Source organism: Astatotilapia calliptera, chromosome 20 (assembly GCF_900246225.1).
Source record: "Astatotilapia calliptera chromosome 20, fAstCal1.2, whole genome shotgun sequence".
Lineage (NCBI taxonomy): Eukaryota > Metazoa > Chordata > Actinopteri > Cichliformes > Cichlidae > Astatotilapia > Astatotilapia calliptera.
Genome location: NC_039321.1, coordinates 22,214,492 through 22,235,811, shown reverse-complemented (window position 1 = coordinate 22,235,811; position 21,320 = coordinate 22,214,492). Strand labels below are relative to the sequence as shown.

At 40.0% G+C, this 21,320-nt stretch overlaps 5 protein-coding genes across 10 annotated transcripts in view; 3 read left to right on the top strand and 2 right to left on the bottom strand.

The window, feature by feature from the left end:
- cep104 (centrosomal protein 104) overlaps nt 1–5,346 on the top strand; it is a 36,416-nt gene extending 31,070 nt beyond the window's left edge. For 5 of the 6 annotated variants that reach the window (XM_026153878.1, XM_026153879.1, XM_026153874.1 and 2 more), the window contains one exon: nt 3,081–5,346. In XM_026153878.1, the coding sequence (XP_026009663.1) occupies nt 3,081–3,217 (137 nt within the window). In that variant the 3' untranslated portion in view covers nt 3,218–5,346. Of the gene's footprint in view, nt 1–382; nt 546–3,080 lie in introns of those variants that run through there. The other variant, XM_026153877.1, reaches the window with a different exon arrangement.
- Nucleotides 5,141–9,764, bottom strand: b3gnt7l (UDP-GlcNAc:betaGal beta-1,3-N-acetylglucosaminyltransferase 7, like). Its single transcript, XM_026153880.1, has 2 exons — nt 9,321–9,764; nt 5,141–7,871 (listed from the first exon to the last, which is right to left on the bottom strand). The coding sequence occupies exon 2, from the start codon at nt 7,105–7,107 to the stop codon at nt 5,872–5,874; it is 1,236 nt and encodes a 411-aa protein (XP_026009665.1). The 5' UTR covers nt 7,108–7,871; nt 9,321–9,764; the 3' UTR covers nt 5,141–5,871.
- A 48-nt stretch (nt 9,765–9,812) lies between these two features.
- c20h1orf174 (chromosome 20 C1orf174 homolog) lies at nt 9,813–13,411 on the top strand. The gene is made up of 4 exons (XM_026153882.1): nt 9,813–10,086; nt 10,977–11,048; nt 11,260–11,628; nt 12,310–13,411. Exons 1-4 carry the CDS (start codon nt 10,075–10,077, stop codon nt 12,448–12,450), a joined length of 594 nt encoding a protein of 197 aa, XP_026009667.1. The 5' UTR covers nt 9,813–10,074; the 3' UTR covers nt 12,451–13,411.
- On the bottom strand, nt 13,254–17,636 carry dffb (DNA fragmentation factor, beta polypeptide (caspase-activated DNase)). The gene is made up of 7 exons (XM_026153881.1): nt 16,695–17,636; nt 15,915–16,041; nt 15,617–15,802; nt 14,681–14,760; nt 14,410–14,583; nt 13,954–14,054; nt 13,254–13,863 (listed from the first exon to the last, which is right to left on the bottom strand). The coding sequence occupies exons 1-7, from the start codon at nt 16,806–16,808 to the stop codon at nt 13,614–13,616; spliced, it is 1,032 nt and encodes a 343-aa protein (XP_026009666.1). The 5' UTR covers nt 16,809–17,636; the 3' UTR covers nt 13,254–13,613.
- Nucleotides 17,637–17,725: 89 nt separating this feature from the next.
- On the top strand, nt 17,726–19,515 carry LOC113013181 (nephrocystin-4-like). The gene is made up of 3 exons (XM_026153883.1): nt 17,726–17,921; nt 17,996–18,178; nt 18,695–19,515. The coding sequence occupies exons 1-3, from the start codon at nt 17,901–17,903 to the stop codon at nt 18,845–18,847; spliced, it is 357 nt and encodes a 118-aa protein (XP_026009668.1). The 5' UTR covers nt 17,726–17,900; the 3' UTR covers nt 18,848–19,515.
- Nucleotides 19,516–21,320: the final 1,805 nt, after the last annotated feature.

The following is a 21,320-nucleotide window of genomic DNA, read 5'->3' as shown; positions in this document are numbered from 1 at the left end:
GAAACATATGAAACCAGGGACCTGCTCTGAAAAATGTTGCTTCATAAGTTGACTGTTTTTGCAGTTGATCTTCATGTTTTCATTCTCACTGGCCGTCTTTGAAATTCTTTCCAGCTCACATTTGGAAAAGTGGCGTATAGGTGCATCACTGGTTTATAGCACAAACAATAAGCGTTTGATTTAATCAGAATGACATCACCATGTTATGCTGACATCGCAAAACCTTTTTGTTTATACTGGCCTTTCTAGTATTACAGGTTTCTTTGTTAAGTCTCCTGACAGTGGCGTGTCCAACGGGGTGGCCTGGGAACCAGACTGGCCACCCCGGAGCTAAAACAATAAAATTCAATGAAATATCAAATGTATGATTATGTTTTCACAGTGAAACTCAGATATCCAAGTGTGAGTGAATGTAGCATCGGCTTCTGCACTATGAGCATCATGTTAGCAAAGGTAGGAGAGCCAAGCACAAAAGACGGCACCGCAGAAAACAATTTTTTGGCGAAAGATTAACAGGTTAACATAGCTGGACTGGTCTTCGGGTGGGCTGATGACTTTTTTTTTTTTTTTTTTTGTAACGGCATGAACAATGACAGGTGGTGGATTGGCCAGATGCTGGCCGATGTGTAAAAATAACTTCTTCTCTCATTCTCTCCCCTCCCTCTCCTGTTCCTACTTCAATCATGAAACTGATCAATGATCAGCTGATTGGCTTTTCTCTCTTGTTTATTTATCGCCCACTTTGCGCCAGAAAGAGGAAACCAGCGGATGTCATGCTAAACAACAGCAGCACGTTTAAGCTTGATCAGCTGTTGTTAGAATTTATTTAATATTAATTTCTAGTATCAGCTGATGTTTGCTGGAGCCACAGCCGTAAAAGCTGCTGGTCATTATGTCGGTTTGGTTATGTGGTGAGAGGGAAACATGAAGATGAAACCAGGAGATGTCCTTACTGAATCATCAGAGCTGTGATGGAGAAACAGGTTTACCTTTTAGGTGACATGAATGAGTTGAAGGGAAGTTATGAACTGTTTCTGAGAGATAAATAACACCAGGATCCTTTTCTAAGTAGCTGACAGCTGGTAACTGTGCAGGGGCGGATCTAGCAAAGTTTTGCCAGGGGGGCCAGGTAGGGCATTAACAGGGAAAGGGGGGCACAAAGAAATACTTTTCTTTCTTATTCTCATTTAAAATATCTAGCTTTTATTAAATAATTATCTGAATCTTGCGAACAAAGTTTTTATCTATCTTAAAATGTATAGAAATCATACATATACCAAAAAGACTGTACATCACTGTCACAACAGCGTTTGTTTTCATTCAAAGGCTTTATGGCTTTAATACCTGGGGGGCCGGTCTGTAGTCAAAATGCCCAATTTTTTGTCCCAGTCCAGCCCTGCAGGTTAATACTGGCAGTGTCACCATGCCAGCTGACTGTATTTCATCATCAGCCAGTGTTGTTCTTTATACATCAATATTACTAAAGTTTACCATAAGGCAGCATAGAAAGTATTTACTTGCTTTCAGGTTTTATTCAAATGTTAGTCTTATCAGTTGTTTCCCCACTTTTTTCCTGTTTCAAAATCAAACAACAGTTTGTAAGAAGATTATCTTCTTTTTTTAACAGGCAGATAAAGTTTTACATTGGCATTGGCTAATTTGCCAATTGTTTGTTACAAATGTTCGTATTTTAATATTCAAAAATGTTTTTGCCCAAAACATATGTGCACTATATGTCAGTAAAAATACTATGCAAATATTGAAGTCCTTGAATGCTGAATAAACACTGACAAAGCACTGATTGTATCTCTTGTACTTTATCAACACAGTATCTAAAAACTTTGCACCGTAGTGGTTAAAATCTCATTCTAATAAGAGTTAAAAGTGCATTCGGTTATTAGGTTTATAGGGTTATTGAATTATGGAAAACGGTTGGTAGAATTTTTTTTTTAAACATTATCTGCCAATTACATCTGCCACCCTTCTCCAAATCTGTGCCCCTACCTGGCCCCCCCAACAAAAATTTTCTAGACACGCCACTGTCTCCTGAACAATTTATTCTTGTCCTCTGTGGAGGGCACGACTGAGAACTTTTATGTAATCTACAGCGTCTTCTGCCAAGAGGAAATCCTGTGCTATCTGCTGACAACTCATTTGTTGGGGCTGGGCTAACAGGTTTTTACAGATGTTATGATTCTGTTACTAAAAATCACATAGTTACTTTCATTCGGTGTCCTTTGTGGTGGAGGACAAGGTGAGACGGAAAGGATTTTACTCAAAATTGTGCAACGTAGCGCTGTCATGAGAGGAAGTGGAGGAGGGCCAGACATTAGAGTGTGAAGGTGAAAGCTCAAAGGAGGATACACCAGCTTTTGAAGAGCCTGGGCAATGATAAAATGATCACATTCACCTTACATTTACATAATACATATTATTTAATGTAGGGCTTTGAAGTTTTGTGGTATAATAATTCCTAGAATGTGTAATAAGAACACACACACACACACACACACACACACACACACACACACACACACACAGATCAGATAAAAGTTTGATTTCTTCTTTGACCCTGTTGATCAGTATGATTAATAATATTTATCCTACAAGCGCATTAAACTGTAGCTCCCCTGTCGTTATCAATTCAATATTTAGACAGTACCTACATTTTGCAGTATGTAGCATTAAACAGGAAAACAGGATGATGCTAACCATTATCACCAAGATAGCTGGTCCTCTGAATACATCAAACAGACAATAGTGAACCAGGTTTTCGAAAAAAAATTTATATCAGATCACACGACTCAAAGGGAGTTGCTAATTTTTATTGGTAGCATTATAACGTAAAACATTATTCAGCATATTTGTGTTAATGACTCAGATAAGCTAGGATACAGGTTTACTGGTTCTTTCAAAGCCCTTTCTTACATAATACTTTTACATAATATTTTTAGGCCAGGTCTTGGGAGGTTAATGACAAAGTGCATGCAAGAATGTAAAGGCTCCCTGCTTTATTATTCCTCTATCAGTTTACTGTAAAGTACCATTTTGTTTGTGCATATGTGTTTTGGTGTTTCCAGGCAGAGCTTTCGGTGGAACCAAGCTAAAGCAGGTCAGGTCATATGGAGCCCGAGCCAGAGCCAGGCCCATGGGCAGGGGCAGCCGAATCCCATCACTGGCTCCTTTAGCCAGAGGGTATCCACCAGGGAAGCATTAAAGCTGGTCTGAAGAAGCCCAGAGACGTCCCCTCACACTTCAACAGGAGAAAGCCAACAGTACCAGACGACCCCACCCACTCCATTATTTCCACATTCGGGCACTTTTGAGACGCTTCAGATGTATTCACTGACATATGCAATATATTTAAAGCCATTATTACTTTATGATTGAAGCCATTAATATATTTAAAGTCTTATAAGATCACAGAATTACAACACGGTGTTTTACCCATTGTTGAGACGATGACGTAAATTCTAATCCTGTTATGTGCGACAAAGTTCACACAGAACAGAAAATGCTTTTCACTACACGTCAAGCCTCTAGCCTCTCACACACCTGTCAAGTAAACATAGGCACACAGAGTGCTGTTTGCTGAAATCCCCTTATAGGATTTGTTGGTTTTGAGGCTCTTTTTTTCACTGCCATTTAGAGGAATTGTACAGCTTTAACGGGTAGTCCCTCACTGTTGGACCGCACTTCCCAACTGTGACTTTGTGTGACTCACAAGATGGATTTTAAACAGAGTTTGTGTAAAGGTAAAGCAGCAGTGTACAGGGTGATAGAACTTTAGGCTTGTGTTTTAGAAGTTGACCCCTCATAATGCAACCAGTGTAGTGAGGTTTTATGATTAGTTTCTGAGTGGTTATCTGCAATTTATAATTTATACATCCTTAAACTGCAGTACAAGCTCTCGCGTATAAACGTGCTATCGCAACGATTTTCTCACACCTAAAAAACAAACAAACAAGTGTAGCATGTAAACATTTATTTTATCCTAACCTTCAAATTGTAGAGTTTGAAGAGGCTTATTGCCTTCATCTATGTAAATGTGCTAGTGCAAGTTTGGACCTTTTAAGATTTCATCCTCTGATCCATGCACCTTGCAGATAGCTAGCTGTCCCATGGAACTAAAATCAACAGTTTCTTGTGTAGAATCGGACTACACCAGATGAATGGGTTGAGAAACTTCTATGGGTAACCGTCGCAGTTTCAGTAAAAATATGTCTAATTGCCACATCCCTTCAGAAGACGATGACTCATACCTTCTTGCACACCCAGTAACAGGAGGCGGAACGAGATCACAGTTTAGTTACAAGCAGAAGATGTTCTTTGCTTTGAGGGAAGCTTTGCTGTCGACTTCACACTTAGCCAACTGTTTACATATTTGCTTTCCTTTTATAAGAATTCTATATAGAAATAGCACTTTGCCAAAGGATGATGTTTTACTGCTGAATTTCTAGCACACTGCAGTGACTTACTTCCCTCCACAATGCCTACTGATAGTATGAAGTAGAAGTAAAATGAGACAAAGTAGGTCTCTGAGTGAAACAGCACTGCTAGAATGAGGAAAGAAGTGGACATGAATATGCTACATACTGTATGTACACCACATGGTTTTCCCTCCAGTGTTCAGAATCACATCACTGGCTTCAAACTGATAGAATCACAAGCTAAAAAGTTAAATCCTACATATAACATTAAGCCTGGTTTATAATTATCTCTTCAGTTGTGCTCCTGTTGTGCTGCACAGTGTTATGATGACGACAAAGTGATTGTGATGTATCTGGAAACGGTAATAACGTTAATGTGAGCATATGTTTTATTAGTGGGGAAACAACTTGCTTTAGTATGCTTCTGTACTGAGAGCTGCAGCAAAAGTAGATGTAAAAGTTGTGTTCATGCATTTGTAGTCAACAGCATTTTGACTTCTTTTTTTCTGCAGATGTATTTGTTAAATAAATCATTATTCAGGGATTATTGCACATGTGCTTCCATGTAATCAAAATTCCCCATAAAAGTTACATGTAATACACGGCTCTGTTTAGGAGCCCCCTGTGTATTAAAAAAATGGGCAGTGTCCAACTTCCAGGATTATTGTTGAGCAATATAAAACACATATCAATCAAGTTTTGCAACGTTATTCAGTGTTTACAAGAGAGCTCTGGTTTTATTGACACTAACACACATGAATTTACAGTGTTACACATGTGGTTTCTTTGGTTTCAAGGCTGCCTCTGTAAATCTTACAAAACAAGGTAAAACAGAACCAATATATTATCTTTAAAATACCCATAATTAGATTTTTACAATTTACAATTTCTATTCAATAAAATAATCATTCAAATATGAATGCAGCTGTGTGTTCTATGCTGTAAATCATGTAGTCGCATGTTGCACTTGAACGTTGCAATGAAATCCTGAAGTCGGAAAAGAAAGCTTAAGGGAAACACTTAGATGTAACAAGTCAGTCTTTTTCGCACCTGCACGAACACCCGTGGGTTTATTACATCTACGTCTCTAAATACGTTTTTAAATTCAGATTAAGGCAATACAGTCTGGAATGGCACAGAAACACGGATGCTTTCACAATGCAAAAGCTGTGCTCTAGTGGTTTTTACAAAACGGAAAATCAACCCATACAGAAGTGGAGAGGAGAGCGCTAACCTGCCGAGTCAGCTGAAAACAAATCAACCGTTTTAATGTGACACACAGTATTAAATTCAGTTCATCTTCCATGTCTAACGGTAAAGGAAAAATTAACGTGACTCCGCAGATTGCGTAAAGATCATCAAGTGTGATCGGCCAAAGAAGACTTTCCGTGAGCTCAGATTTAGTGAATGCATTTACTTTATACTTTATACTTTCTGTCAATCATATCGAAGTTTTTTGTGCGCAGATCAGGTCTTGGCTGTGCACCACGCTCCACATCCTGAGCAGCTCCTGCGCGCTCAGTTTGTGGACCACGATTAGGTTTTTATAAAAGCAGGGCTCTGTGTTCATTGTGCTCGCCCTGCGTCTGGTAATGCCGAATGTCCTGAAGCCCGGATGCATCTCTGGGGATAAGTGGAGCCTCTGCAGGCACATCCCCAAAAACACATCGTCAATGGGGTACAACTCCACGCCCTCCGAGGCCACGAAGAGCCTTCGGGCTAAATAGGCGGACATCAGAAACCCCCCACCTCCCACGTAGGGTGGATACGGCTTGTCGTACAACTCCTTGGGGATGTAATATTTGCTCTGTCGGTTTCGGATGGGGATCGCCTTGGAGATTGTGTCCCCCATAAATAAGTTGGCCGCTTTGCGCTGCTCCACTTTGAAGTCGATGAGCTCCAGGAGGTTGTGCGTGTTCACAAACACATCATCGTCCCCCTTAAATATAAACTGCACTTTGGGGCAGTAGATATAGAACCACTTGAGAAAATTTACCTCTTTCAGAGTCAGGTTGAAGAAAGTGTCCATGAAGTCCCACTGCAGGATGTCCCCAAAGATTTGGTCCTCATACTCGATCAGTTTCTGTAGGTTCTTGGCGTCTTTGCCAGTGTTTGGGCTTCCGAGTAAAAACAAAGTTTTAATTTTCTTCCCATTCACGGTTTGCTCCTTCCCCCAGGTTTTACGCACGGCCTCCCTCCGGTCGTGCTGCTCGATAACGGACTTGACCACCACAAGGAGGTGAACGTTTCTATCGGCGCACTTCTCCGGGTGATTGATGAGCAAGGGGAAATACCTGCAGTGTCTGTGAAGCACAAACTGGTGAAATCTCTGGTCCAAGCGCCGGAACCAGTCCTGGGTCCTCACCGATGCGTCCGCGCTACAGTTGAGAACCTGCGCGTCCCAAGAAGACCGAGTTACATTCGGGACCCGCTGTATCTCCAAATCCTTGACGGACACGGGAGAATCTGAGGTCCCCGAACTGGTCAGAACTGTCTTCTTGAATGAAAAACACTCAGAGCCGCACCAGGCCGGATCCCTCACATGTTTAACCCCCACTGCGTCTTTCTCCGACAGTTTCAGCTTTTGGATCATGAGAAAAGACGCAAAGATCAGAGACAGACTCAACAGAGGTTTCAGAAAAGCGGGGATCCGCTTTCTACGAAAAAAGTGATCCATTGCTGTCACCGTGACACGCTGGGACCCTCAGATGCCTTCATAATGTTTCACAACTGAGCGCACCTCAGGAAGACACCGGGTAAGAGCGCTCAGTCAAGTGTCTCCTTGGCCACTTCTTGACCATGACAGCGCAGAGTGAAGTCACACATTCGTCCCTTTTGCTGTCTAGTTCGTCCCGAAGCTTCTTCTCAGGGTTTGGCTCCACACAGACTATCTGGAGACCTGATGGAGGATACCACTATCTCACCCCACCCCCCAAATATCTCCTCCCCTTAATGAACTAAACTGATCTGGGACCGGCAGATATCCCATTTCTCTCTCTCTCTGTCTAACACACACACACACACACACACACACACACAGAGTTCACCAGGTTTTGCGATCCACTAGCCACCACAACCTTATCTTATTCTTAATATTAAATATCAGTAGCTCCTTTAATCCGCGTTAATTTTCATGATTACAAGTGATAGAAAACAGTACTAAAATACAACGCAATGATTCAGAAATAATTCAACAACCATCTACGTGTGAGGAATAAAACAAACACCACAGCGTTTATAAAGGAACAGCGATGATGATTTTCTAAAGAAGTTTGACAGTCCAATTTTAATTCCAGTGCTAGGTGAGAAATACTGGACTACAGCCCTCCTCGAGCTGTCTCGGTGTTTTCTGTCTCCTAACGTACAACAATCCCACTGAGTCCGTGACGCCGAGATCCGTGGGGCCCCACCATCTGTTGCCGCGTGTTGTTGTCGGTTGCTCTGGAGGAGAGGGAGGCAATCAATAGCCTCCTGACTGGAACTGTTCGATGAATTCAATTCAATTCAATCTTTATTGGCAGACTACATGTCCATAAAAACAAGACAAGAAACACACACACACAACTCCCCCCCCCACACACACAACACAAGGTATACCATTAAATATATATATGTATATAAATAAGTATATAAAGCATTTGTAAAAATATAAAACCATAATATACATAAAACACAATTACTTAAAATAAATCAATAAATACACAAACACTTTAACCAGTGCTTTCTGAGACTGGATGAGTAACGGGAACCACTCACTGTCGGATCTGTAAGTGCTAAAATTATACTGTTACTCGAACCATCCAGTCGTTCTCTAAAACTGAACATTAACTTTCTTAAAAGTGCTTTAAAAGTCCAGACACCCACAGCTACAAACATCTGACTGGCACTACCACTTCTAGGTATCCTGCAAAGGATTCTCATCGCATCATTATATGCAACATGCAGCTTCTGCATGCCACATTGTTTGTAGGATGACCACAAGGGGGCAGTATATAGCGGTGTGCAATACGCTTTAAACAAAGCCACTTTAACTGGAAGTGAACAAAAGCTGAATTTGCGTGCAATAGTATTTGCCTGCACATAGAGCTTACATCGTTGTCTGTATATGTCATCATCATCATTCATTTGCTCAGTAATAAAGTGACCGAGGTATTTCACCTTTTTATGAACTTCAAGAGTTTTTTGTGCCAGTTTAAACAAAGGGAAATTTAGCTGTTTATCCTGCTTGGTTCTACATATCAAAACAGCACTTTTAGCAGCATTGTACTCAATGTCATATTGCACACCATATTCAGTACAGACATTAAGAAGATCCTGTAACCCAGCACTGCTTGGACTAAAAACAACCAGGTCATCTGCATACATAAGATGATTTATCAGTGCTTCACCTAATATACACCCAGTGTTACAGGCTCTCAGCTGTATGGACAAATCATCGACATATAAATTAAATAAAATTGGAGACAAAATCCCACCCTGTCTGACACCATTGCTGACACCAAAGGGGGCAGAAATACTGCTTCCCCATTTAACCTGCATGTTCTGATGAGCGTACCAGTAAGAGAGAATCCTCACGATGTATTGAGGAACTCCCCGTGTCTTCAATTTATCAAAAAGTTTTCTGTGGTTCACTCGATCAAAAGCCTTAGAGGCATCAATGAAACACATGAGGACAGATGAATTTTTAGCCCTATACAACCTGACTATTTCCTTGAGTGCATATATGCACATGTCAGTGACAGAACATGAAATGATTTCTAAATTATGTTTATTTATTGTTTTGTTACCGGACAGAGTCAACTGTATGTTCTAAATTATTACATAGCTGTTAAAACCGAAGCCAGTGTGATCTGTTGGCTGACTAAAAGAATTAGACGCTTCTTTAAAAACCTTATTGCGCCATCTTGTGGACATCGATTGGAACTGCATTCGACTTCCGGAATCTCCTCCTTCATACGTCACTGCTAAACAAAAGCCAAACTTTGAAACATGGCGTGAACTGGCATTTTACGTATGATTGTCCAATCTCTCAAAATAACACGGAGAAATACGAGCTTACTGTGAACCAGCGTGTCACGAGAACCCCTTTCATTAGCACAAGTCACGAGATGGGTGGAAACAACTCCCGCAGAATCACTGAGATGGCGTAAAAGTGGAGAAAGCCAAGTTTGTCAAAAAATAAAATATTAAAATAGTGGGGGGGAAAAACCTAAACGAAAATAACATACATAGAAAAATAGATCTAGTAAAAAGCATTTACAAACCCCTCGAACTAAACTACTTTTAATTACATATATATTTTGTAATAGAAATCTAATATTATATATATAAATATAAAATAACACGTGCATTTTAAGATATACTTATTTTTTTCTCTATTTTATCTAATGCTCTTTAGTACGGGGTGGCGTCGATGGCGGTGTAGTGTGGCGCAGAGGACGTCCTGATATTGAAACTGCAGACCTCTGAGTGAACCTCACCAGCAGGAAATACACCGGGTAGGCGGCGGGGAGCGCTTACGTTGTAAAATTATCGCCGTTGTTTAGTCGCTAGTTGAAGCCAGCCGATTGGAAAGCCAGAAACCCCCAAGGTGGTGTAAACTTTCAATATCGTAGCTGAAAAACCTAAATATCCACGCCGGCAAATGATACATAAGGTAAGTACATGTTTAATTAAATGAGAAAACCGGCAGGCAGGTCAAATTAGTTATTTTTTTCTCTCCTACTGTTAGCTCGTAGCTGGCCGCATTAGCTTGTTGCCGAGATGTCGAAATTAGGCGTTTTTGTTGTGTTTAGTGACGCCTAGCTTCGTCGTGACCTTCGTGTTGGTGTTATTGTACCGATACAGACGGCTGGAGTCATTGTTCTAGCAACATAACTAGCATGGTTCACATTATGATACCCGGGGCATTTTTGACTGGGGGTGGGTGGGTTATTTTCCGACGATATTGCTTTGATTTTTCTAGGCGAAAGCTAGCTGCTGTGCTGAGCAGGTGTTGTTGTCTTAGCAGTTCAACTATCAGCTGCCTTTTATGGACTTACATTCGGCGTAGCTCGGGCACGTCTACATGTGAAAAAGCAACGCTGGAGGGATTAGGGATGTACTGGAAGAACTGGGTCATAGTTGACGAGTAACGTGACTTTAATTTGCCAGTAAATTAGCAGGAGTTTAGCCGGCGGAGGATAGAGGGGTGCTGTTGGAGGGTTTAAGCAGCTCAGCGGGACTGCAGAGCCAGCTTTATAGCTATCCATTGACGTTGTCCACTATTTAATTTTTTTTGTTAAGACAGTGTTTAAAATGGAAAATGACAAATCTGTATGCAAGCGAAAATTCTAAAACTGTCCCCGTTAAACAGCTGTCCGATAAATTTAGTTTCTTTTACTGAGTGGAGTGAAAACATTTGCTAATGTTCTGCTTAGCAGGAGCAAACGCTGGCATTATGACGGCTTCCTCTCAGCCGACTAAAACCATAGTTTGTTTTTTTCCCCACGATGTCATTGCATTAATAAAGTACTTGATATAAACAAACATCATGATACTTTGCAGATGCCTGGTGAAGTTGATCATTTGAAGCCAAGAAAGAGGAAGAGCAGCTCTGAGACCAGAAACTCCAGAAAGGTTTGTTTTGTCTGTGTACATAATGCTGCAGATGTGTGATGAGTCAAAAAGAAAGGCAGGAGTTATAGTTATCTACACCCCTACAGCTGTAACCCCTACACTGGACAGCTGTGAGTTGCTCCAAATTAACTGGATCTGATTACTGCAGTGGAGTCCCGCTGTGGTTACCCCAACATCATCCTAACTTTGTTCCTTAACTTTTGTATCATAGACATCTGCTGCAAGGAGGAGATGTGTGAAAAGTCCAATGGCGAACTCGTCATCTGAGAGCAGCTCAGCAGTTGGGAACACTAAAGCAGCTGGTCCTCTGGAGAGAGACTCCTGCATCAGCTGTGAATGCCACCAGTCTTCTGGCAGGAGGAGGTGCTCAGCATCACCAGAGCATGAAGGACAGGAAGGTAAAGAGAACACGCTGATGGTGGGACAGGATTCAGACAGCTGCGTAATGAATAGCATCTGGGACAAATATGAGCCTGAGCATATGGATTATGAAGAAACGAGCAGAATTATGTTCCCAGATGATGACAGTAATCAGATCCTTCCTGTGGAGCAGTTCTTTGGAAACTTGGATGCTGTACAGGTGAGGCACGTTTGTTTTAATTCCTGGGGGAAACAGGGTTGTTTGTTGTTTTTTTTTTTTTGTTTGGTAAAGAAAACGTCTGCTTACTGATGATCAGTTCAGAAGAATCATCATCCATATCTATTCATTTAAAGCTGCACTTCTAGGGTGTTTTGCAATAGACATGGGAGTTGAAAGATATGTTAGAGTTGTTATACATTTGGACCTTGACATTGGTGCATTATTGGATGTACCAAAAGGCTCTTCCTGCTAATAAAACACAAAAGATGGGCAATAATGTGCAGAGTAGAAGACCACGAGTTGTTACATAAAAGCCTCACTGTGCCAGGAGTCCCTAACGTATACATTATAAGTTCGCCTTGAGGTTTGGATTCTTTCTCAAATAAATGTGATTGCTGATTTTTTTTTTCCTTCTCTTTTTCTGGTCTCACTCACAGTTAACATTAAATAAACTGACATTTCACCCTCTTATAAGCAGGGCTGGAGTAATATGAGAGCAGTAACAACCCCTAGTTAGATTTGTTACTCACTGATAACTTTAATTTTATCAATACACATAGATTTTTATCCCCCCACTCCCACCACATCTCTAGGCCCATCATTCCTGTAGTTATATCTTCAGCACAATTGGTGAAAATAATGTTGCATTAAATGAATTCTAAATACAGATTCATCCCACAGGATTTTCCTGAAAGATCATCCTCGTCTTCTAGCCGCGCCCAAAGGAAGAACAGGAGGCGACATTACTACGCTAGAGAGGACAGCGATGAAGACGAGGTGGATTTTAGCGGTGTGCAGCGAGACAACGGGGTGGGCACTTAGTGAAGAGTTGCCGCTCTTATAACTGAGAAAGTTCTGCTCGTGAAAAGACATTAAACCTCTCAGCACTTAGAAAACTACCTGCTCAAACATTGCATTCAATCAGTAATTAGATTTTTAAAAAGTCATAACTGCAATAGTAAAATGAAAATGGCCAATGTGAGTAAATGCAGTAATGTTTGTGAAATTATTGCTGAATGTATGCTCACATAAGTGTTTATAGCACTTTGTGTAGAAAATTGAAATCCTGAGCGCAGCTTCAGATTAGCCTCTGAGATACTAAAGAAAATGCTGGATTTAAGTTTTTGTTTTCCCATACAAATAAACTGATTAATTGCCAATGTTACATGCTGACAAGAGCAACAGAGTGACAATTTCAGTCTAAGTTTAGATTACACGTCTGTAATGAGGAGGGATGGAGCATGAACATCTGTACTGAGAGCTTCAGTAGCACAAATTCATTGCTTAAGCTGAACATCTTCAACAGTTTTCTGCATAAAAGTCATTCACCAAGTGTCTCTTCATCCTCAACTCGTGTGTGTGCTCACGTTTCTGGCAGCTTTGAAATATATAACATCTGTATCAATACATAATCAATGTAATGAATTAATTTTCCCTGAGAGGGTTCTTCTAAAATTTGTAAGTGTTGTTTAAAAAAACAAAACAAAGGTTCCTCATACAAGACTGCAGTCTGAAAGACTGGATAATTTAAACCTGAGTGAAAATGTAATCTAATCAAGAGTTTAACAGTAATTGCACTAGATGTTGTCGCCTGTATTTTTTACATGACTGTTCTAAACCGTCCAAATATTTTATATATTTACTGCCTTATTTATGTCAATTTGCTTTTCACATTTATGCAGCATTCTCAGTAAATGCATGATTCGTTATCATCTTTGTACTTAATTTGTGTACTTTACATCACAGTGCCAATACAGTGAACAAATAAATGAATTTCATGGTTTCTTAAGTGTGGTCGATCACTTCCAATACGAAATTAAAGCTCAGCATGGTGGGTTTGGAGCTCAGAAGCTGATGTCACGACTACGTCGAGGAGATTGCAAAGGCAAATTTACCTTTCCAGCTGATGTGATGGGTTCTTTTCAGAGTTAATTATTTACCAAGTCCATCAAACAAATCACAGTCCACTCATTTGTCACAGGACTTCAAGTCATGCGCCGTTTCTTTACTTTGGGCTTCTGTTTTGCTTTTAGATCCTTGGTGGCATTATTATAGATCTTCTTGGTGTCACACTGCAGGTTGTGAGCTCCTTTTTTGTGGCAGACGATGTGGACCAGCTTCAGGTTTTCCCTCGTGAACAGGAGTTGGTAGAAGTAGTTCAGGTTGATGTCAGTGCTCCTGTGATTCTGCAGAGCTTCCAGCAGAGCGGGAATAACTGTCCTCTTCTTTTCAATCCTGGAAACAAATTGAAGAATTGTATGAAGGATGTAAAGCAAAAAAAAACCCTCAAAAAAATCTTGTAAATAAACTAAAGGTGGCGTGAACCTGTGGTCCAAATTCCAAGTGCTGAAGACAATCCTGCCCTCGCGGCTTCCATAGGGGTTGATAGAGTGAAGAGATTTGCACACGTTCTCATCAAATGATCCCTGAGGATGCAATTTAGAGGAAGAGGAACTTAGTCTGAAGCACATCTGGACTTCATATTTTTGAGACATTTTAAATGTAATGACTGTTAAGCCGAGTTAAACACTACTTTTTATCTTTGCCCTGATTCTCACACCACAGTGCACTTTTGTCTCCGACTCTTCTGTTCACATACAACTAACCTCGGACAAGTCATTTGGAGCAGATCCCAGCTACTCTGTACAGATTCAAGAGTCTTTCCCTCAGAGCTCAAAAGCCTGTCTGTGACAGTGAACTCATGTTGCCTGCATTTGTTTCTCATGCCCATTCAACTCTGTTAGGCCTCTTAATACCTCACAGCTTGTATTCTTGTAGTACCTGGCAGGTGAACCATCCCTCCTGAGTACAAAGGCGATCTGGTTGCTTTTCAGTCCTGTCAAAGTAGCAGCCATTATACTTGGCTGTTTTCAGCATTTCTGTGAGGCTCTGGGAGGTTTTCAAAAACTCTGCCCTCACTTTTGCTTTCTGTATGGATTTGGTGGCATCATCCAGCTGACAAAAACAAAAAACACAACTGTTAGAACAACTGACTGTGGAGCAATCCTGTAGAGACCTCAGGTACAGAGTGTTACCTGGCTCCCAAGTTTACCTCTTTCAAGTAGCCGCGTATCCTGCTTTCACAGTTGTACTTCATGTAGGCAGACTTTGTTTTAAATCGAGAATCAACACCTGAAGAGAAACACAAATAACAAGATGCTCAACAGATTCATTTAGACTCACATCAAGAGAAAAATCTGTGAAAAAGTGATCAATTATACAGACGTAGTCACACTGCTCAAACATTTTTTTCCAAATATAATGGTGTTGAGTCTTCACAATGCTTTTATACTGGAAAAAGACACATGACTGACTTAATCTATTCATGGTTTCCCAGTTCTCTAGTAACAGTAGCACATGTCTTATAGTGCTTTTCTTTAAAGGGATTTCTTTACATTGACACAATATTTGTAATATTGCCTATGTACAGCACCATAATGGATTTTAAAATCAATCAAAATGTGATTAAAGTGCAAATTTTCAGCTTTATCTCAAGGGGTTTGATCAAAGTGTTGCATTAACTGTTTGGGAATTCGAGTCGTTTTTATACATAAGCCCCATTTTCAGAGGCTCAAAAGTTAGTTTTTTTATTTAAATCTATTTATTTATTAATTATTACAATTTATATTATTATTCACAGTACATGTGAAGAAGTAGCAAAGTCCAGCAGAAAGCAGTAGGGCAGGGCAGCCTCCACCCTTTATGACCCTCATAGGTCAAGGCTCAGCAAGCCTGTTAAATCCCTTGAATTAAAGCTGAAAGTCTGCACTCCAATCACATCTTGATTGTTTGCTTTAAAATCCACTGTGGTGGAACATAGAGACAAATTCACAAAACACTGTCAAAATTCCTACAGGCCTAACTGTAATCTTTGAGTCTTGTGCAGACAGGCTGGGAGTTTGACCTCAAAAGAAGCCACGACAGGAAAAGTCTGAGGAACTCTAAAACAAAACAAAGAGTGCTTCTCCAAGAGGATGAAGGCTGCTACCTTGGAACCAGTCTTCGTCCTCCTCTCTGCTCTCCAGCTCCGACCTATCCTCCAGGTTCTGTAGCAGGTCTGTCAGGATTTTACGCCTCTTTGAAGACTTCTCATCAGAGAGGAGCCCCTTCGCTGCTTCAATGAGGCTGTCGGCATGCCGGTCTGTGTTGAGTAGCTGACTGATGTCACACACAACTAAAAATCAGATAAAGATTAGGCAACATCACAATCATCCAGCAGTTTAGCTGACTGGGAGAATAAAAACACAGGTTTACAGTAGAAACTTGTCTGGTGTTGATCCTCCTACCTCCACTCCAGGTCTGCCCTTTAGACATAAGAACCAATTCGGTGTTATCCGCCAAAGTTGGGAAGAACTCCTCCGTCACTATTGTCCCGTCCTCATACAAGCAAACACGTGCACCAGAGAGTGGCACCTGGACTCGTGGAGAACATAACAGGTAAAAATACCAATGACAAATGTGTTGTGTGGACTAGAAGTAGAAAGCTTTTTAGACCAGATAACTAATCTGTAAACTTGACATATTTTATAAGAGAGCCATCTGTGAGAGTCTGCTCAGATTAAATGGATTTATTTATCCGATGTAAACTCCAATTAAACCAAATCCCTGCAGTACAGATTTCCACCAACAGATCATTTTCTCTTTGTTTCAGCGAGTTTATACAAAATGTGCCCGAGGCCATACTTAATAATGAACGAATTCTGCTCCCAGCCCATCATAAACAGAATTTAATATAAACGGAATAAAAAAAGCATCTTGAAATATGAACGTAGACGCTACATGTCACTTTGACCTGAACGTGACATAACTGTTGCTTTTTCACTTACATCCTGTTTACAGAGTTCTCTAAAAATGATGCGAAAATTATTTTATGTCGTATCTTCTTCACAGTGGAGATGATCTGGGACCAAACCAATCACGTATCGAGCTACTACTAATTAGGAAAAATAAAAGCCTAATTTCTTTTGTTTACTAGCAGCGATGACGTTTATGTCACATCCTCTCAGATAAAAAAGCGGAACAGCCGTATAAGTTGTTAAAAACTAACTAATTCCCACAAGACTCACCAGTAGCAAATTGCAGGCCTTCTTCAGTAGTTCCTTCACATCTTTTGCGGCAATTCCGTATTTCCTGTTTTCACTGTAACTCCTAATTTTCACAGGTTTAATTTTCCCGAACATTTCGCTGTTTTGTTTTCGGTTTGTACCTACCGCTTCCTTCTTCTTCCTCCTCTTGTCCTCTTGAGGCTCGGAGCAGCAGCGGAAGTGTGTGATTGCCCCCTACTGGTGCTTTTCCTTACTTTCTTTGCTATTGTGGCGTGATTGGTGGTGAAAGTAACTTATATTTATTTACATTACAGTAATATCTTCATGGGGAAAACATTCCGCGTGTTGTAGACACACTGGATATGAAGTACACGTTGTTAATATTAATGATTACAATAATAATGCAATTCAAATGGCTTTATTAGCGTTACAGTTTATATAGGTTATGCAACACATGATAACAAGTCACACATCTGTCTTAATCCCTTTTGAAATTTTCATTGGATTCTCACAGTTCTGTTTTTGTCTTCCTCTTTCAAACACTGGGCCAGTACTTGGTTAGGATTTTCTCTGCTATATATCTCTGAAAGTGGAGCTATTTTTGCCAGATCATAATACATAGATTATTCTGACATTCTCTTTTCTTTTCAGTGCATAATTTGTTTTTCTGTCTATTGGTTTTAGACAGCAGTGTTTTGTGAGAATGGGCAGCGTGTGTCCTTCTGGGGGAACTGAGTCTAAGCACCCCCCTGAATTAGCTGCTCATGTGTTCGCCATATCAGCTTAAGACTACAGCTCCTCCTACAAATTATACTCTACTAATATATTAAAGATAATTATTACATGTGTATATTTAAAAAGAAAATAACATTTATATTGCGAGTGTGGCAATAAACTAACTTTAAATTGGAGATGCTGACGTTCATACAAGATCTAAATGGAAAGATGAGTATTACCATAGCAACTGACGCAGCACGACGGGAAATACCAACTGAAAGGTATGAACGATTATAGGCGGCCAATACGAATTTTTCTGTATATTTTAAATTTTGGGAATAAAATGTAGACTTGCATTAGAAAATACAGTTCGTATATTAAGTATATTTTCAAATAATGTTTCTCCCTCGTGAACGCTCCTGATGAAATAATTTATTACATATCCCCCCTTTGTTCTAAATGATAGAATCTGATTTCAATATGGCGGCCACGGCTTAAACATCTGAACGGATGGAGAAGACTAAATTCAGAGTAAAACATTGGTTGCGTTCAACATTTCTGAGTTTTTTTGTTCAATGTCAGGCTAATGTTTATTTTAACTAAAGGACATGGTAAAAATAGAAGACATACCCAGCATGGCGGACGACTGGAAGCAAGTGTTTGAGAGGAACCGGATGGTTCCCCCGCACAGCCAAACCGTAAGGCTGGCTGTGGAAAGCCGCTTCACCCAGTCCCACGGCTTCCAGCTCACCCTCAACCGTGTCACTGCAACTCACCTCCCATCCCAGGTGACTATTTACAGTTAGCTTTCAGTGCTAATTAAAAACATAGAAAAAACTCTGCTATAGCAATTCACTAGAGGTTTAGCAAACCTAAATTCAATGTATTTTAATCTGTGAGCTTGACTTTGTATTGACTGTCAAAATAAAAGTCACGATAAGGCCTATTCAGTATCCATCTCTGTGACACTGCGCCTGAAGAAATCTCGCGAACCTTTGAAAAATGTTATATTTGAAGGCAACCATACATTTTTTTTAATCAGACACACAATCAATGTCATGGGATTATTAGTAAATTCAGTCTATATGTAGAGCATCAAACAGTACCAAAGTGAATCTGACATCCACTACTTGCTGGCATTATCAGTTACAGCGATGCAAAACTGAGCATTCAGATATTGGGAACCTCATTCTGGGGTGTTTTTCATGAAGTTGGATAATAGTCATAAAGGAGGATTTAAGTTTAACTCTTCACTTGTTAACAGTGACTTTTCTAAGATGCATATGCTTCCTTTTTGCTCATAGGAGAAGGCAGTGGGAGAACAAAGTGTGACTTACCAACTACGGGCAACGCTGTTTGACAGAAATCATCAGCACTTTTTTGGGAAAACATGGAAGAGCTCACCTCAGACAATAAAAAACAACAAGATCACTTTTAATGAGGTAACTCTTCTCTAACAGGCATCCCACTGAAACAAGTTTACTCCAAACAGCACACAGCTGTTGCATATATATATAGGCTCTTTTAAAAACCCCTCTCATGTTATTTTGGCAAACAGCGAGTCGATGATTATGTAGTAAAATCAATGTGTATTCATCCATAAATTCCATTCATTTAGGGCAGCCGTTATTTAATTAAAAGCAACTCAAAAGCTTTACCAATTAGCCGTCTTTAAATTAGCAGCATTGATTTCCCTAAGTTCTGCTATGCTCTTGAGGATCCTGTCAGCTAAAGCACAGCAAATTACAAACTGAAGTGATTGCCAATAAGTGATTCCAGTTGCATTTGATGATTTCGATTCTTTTTTCTCATCCTGCAAGTTGAAGAAGAGCTAATTTCCTTGTGAGGTAAAAATTTAGTATTAGAGAGAACTTTGAGACAAAGTTTCATAGAAAATATCATGATTGTATTACAGATGTGTGCCACTTTATGGCAGTGATCAGTTAGTCCTGGAAACTCTAATAACTGAAAAAGCACGTCATTCATTACATTGATAGAAAAATCACATTATGTCCAGTATTGCTAGAAAGACCTTTTACTCGTTCATTAACTAGTCTTTACTTGTCTGACAGTGGTAATTGTATATAATGTGGTGTAATAAATAGCTTAGTCCCCCCCCCAAAACCCCCCCCAAAAAACAACATTATACAAATTGAAAAATGAGAGTTTTTCAATTTTGTAATTTTTATTTCAAAAATACCCCCCACTAGCCCGTTTTGATTTTGTTCACTTTGGATAGTGTGCCCAGGTTAAAGTTGTGTGGATTAATATACAGTGTGTAGTTGTTCAGCTTAATGAACTAGACAAACTGTACAGCTCATCCTGTAACAGCAGTGCCAAAACCAATAGGAGGATCAGACAGATTCATATCTCAGAAGTATGTGATCGCATCTCCCCATATCAGTGAGACTGAAGTTTGCCTGCTGAAATTCACGTGTTATGGTGCCAAAAGTAGTAGTGCAACATCATCATGTTTCTCAATACTTTGTATTACTCTTAGTGTCAGGTTCAGACAGAATGACCTCTGTGCAAAGTGATGGAATTTTCAGCCGCCAGCAAATGTGTTTGAGCTAGTTTCATCTAGAAACGAATGACATGAGAGCTTTGCCCTTTCTGGGCCATTAGGTGAAGTCCAAACAGGCTGAAATAAGTGTGAGTGACCACATGAGACCGACAGCGGCAGGGCAAAAAAGAAAGTTGTCCATTTGTAACTGTTCAGCAGTTCTGCTAAGCACCAGCTGGGGGGTTTTGAGTAAGCCATTGCCCTTGGAGATGCTGTGATTTGCTTTCTATGATTGTGTGACAACCAATCATAAAAAAAAAAAAAGCTGCCAGTGTAACATTGTGGAGACTTTGGTTTGTTGTGCTACTTTGGCTCAGCCTTCTCTGCTTCACACTCTCTCTGAACAGATGTGGTTGAAAAATCAATCAACTCTTTTCACTCAAGACTGTGTACTAGCTACAGAAAACTTAACATCTAATAGTGCACATAGCAGGGTGCCTCATTTAATGTGCAACTCAGTTGCGCATTAAATCGCGCAGTTGCAACTCATTAGTTATCTGCCCATGCACACAAGTGAACAAGAACAAACATGTCTGCTACCTTGCTATAACTGTCATCATGGATTTTACTTGTGCAATCAACAAGATCAGCAGTCCTGCTAAGAAATCAGCATGAGGTTGTTTGCAATTGATACACAAAACCTGCAAAAGACCCAGTGAACTATAAAATGGGCCAAGTAACTTGTGAGGAGTCTTTGGCCATGGTAGCATTTCTGCCTGGACTGAATTACAGTACAGCACCCTGGAAGCCGGCTTCCCAACCAAAACACTCTTTTTTTGTTTACTCAAAAAAAAAAAAAGATACAGTGGGCGTTTAGTGTTATCCTACTGTGTTGTGCTAGTGAGATATTGAGTCTCAGAAGATACCAGAGGCTTGTAGTACAAAGCAGGATTTTGTCTTATCCAGATAACTTCTTAATTAACCCTGAGTTTGCCCCCTGACCCTTCAATTCTCTGGAAAATAGCGACACCATTGTTGGACGAGCCATTGCCCACTGTACCCACGTAGTAGGATGGGATAAAGTTTTTTTTTTAAAATAAAATCTCATATCTAGGAATTTTCCCCCAGTAAGAATTCCCCCAGTAACTTCCAATTCTAGACTTTCACATTTATTCAGTCTCACATTTATTCAGAGCGTCTTTGTATTTGTGGTTTTTGTATCAAATGTCCTACATTAGAAATCTGTTTTTTTATTTTTATTCTTTAGTTGGTCTCAAACTCTTAAAAACACCACTGAGACTGCAGCTGAAAGAATAAAAGCTAAAACCTGTCTTTTAAAAATTAATTGAATTAAATACTCAATTATATTCCATCAGATTCTCCTGTGGCCTAATGATAGAGCTGTGATACGGATAAATCTGTTAAAT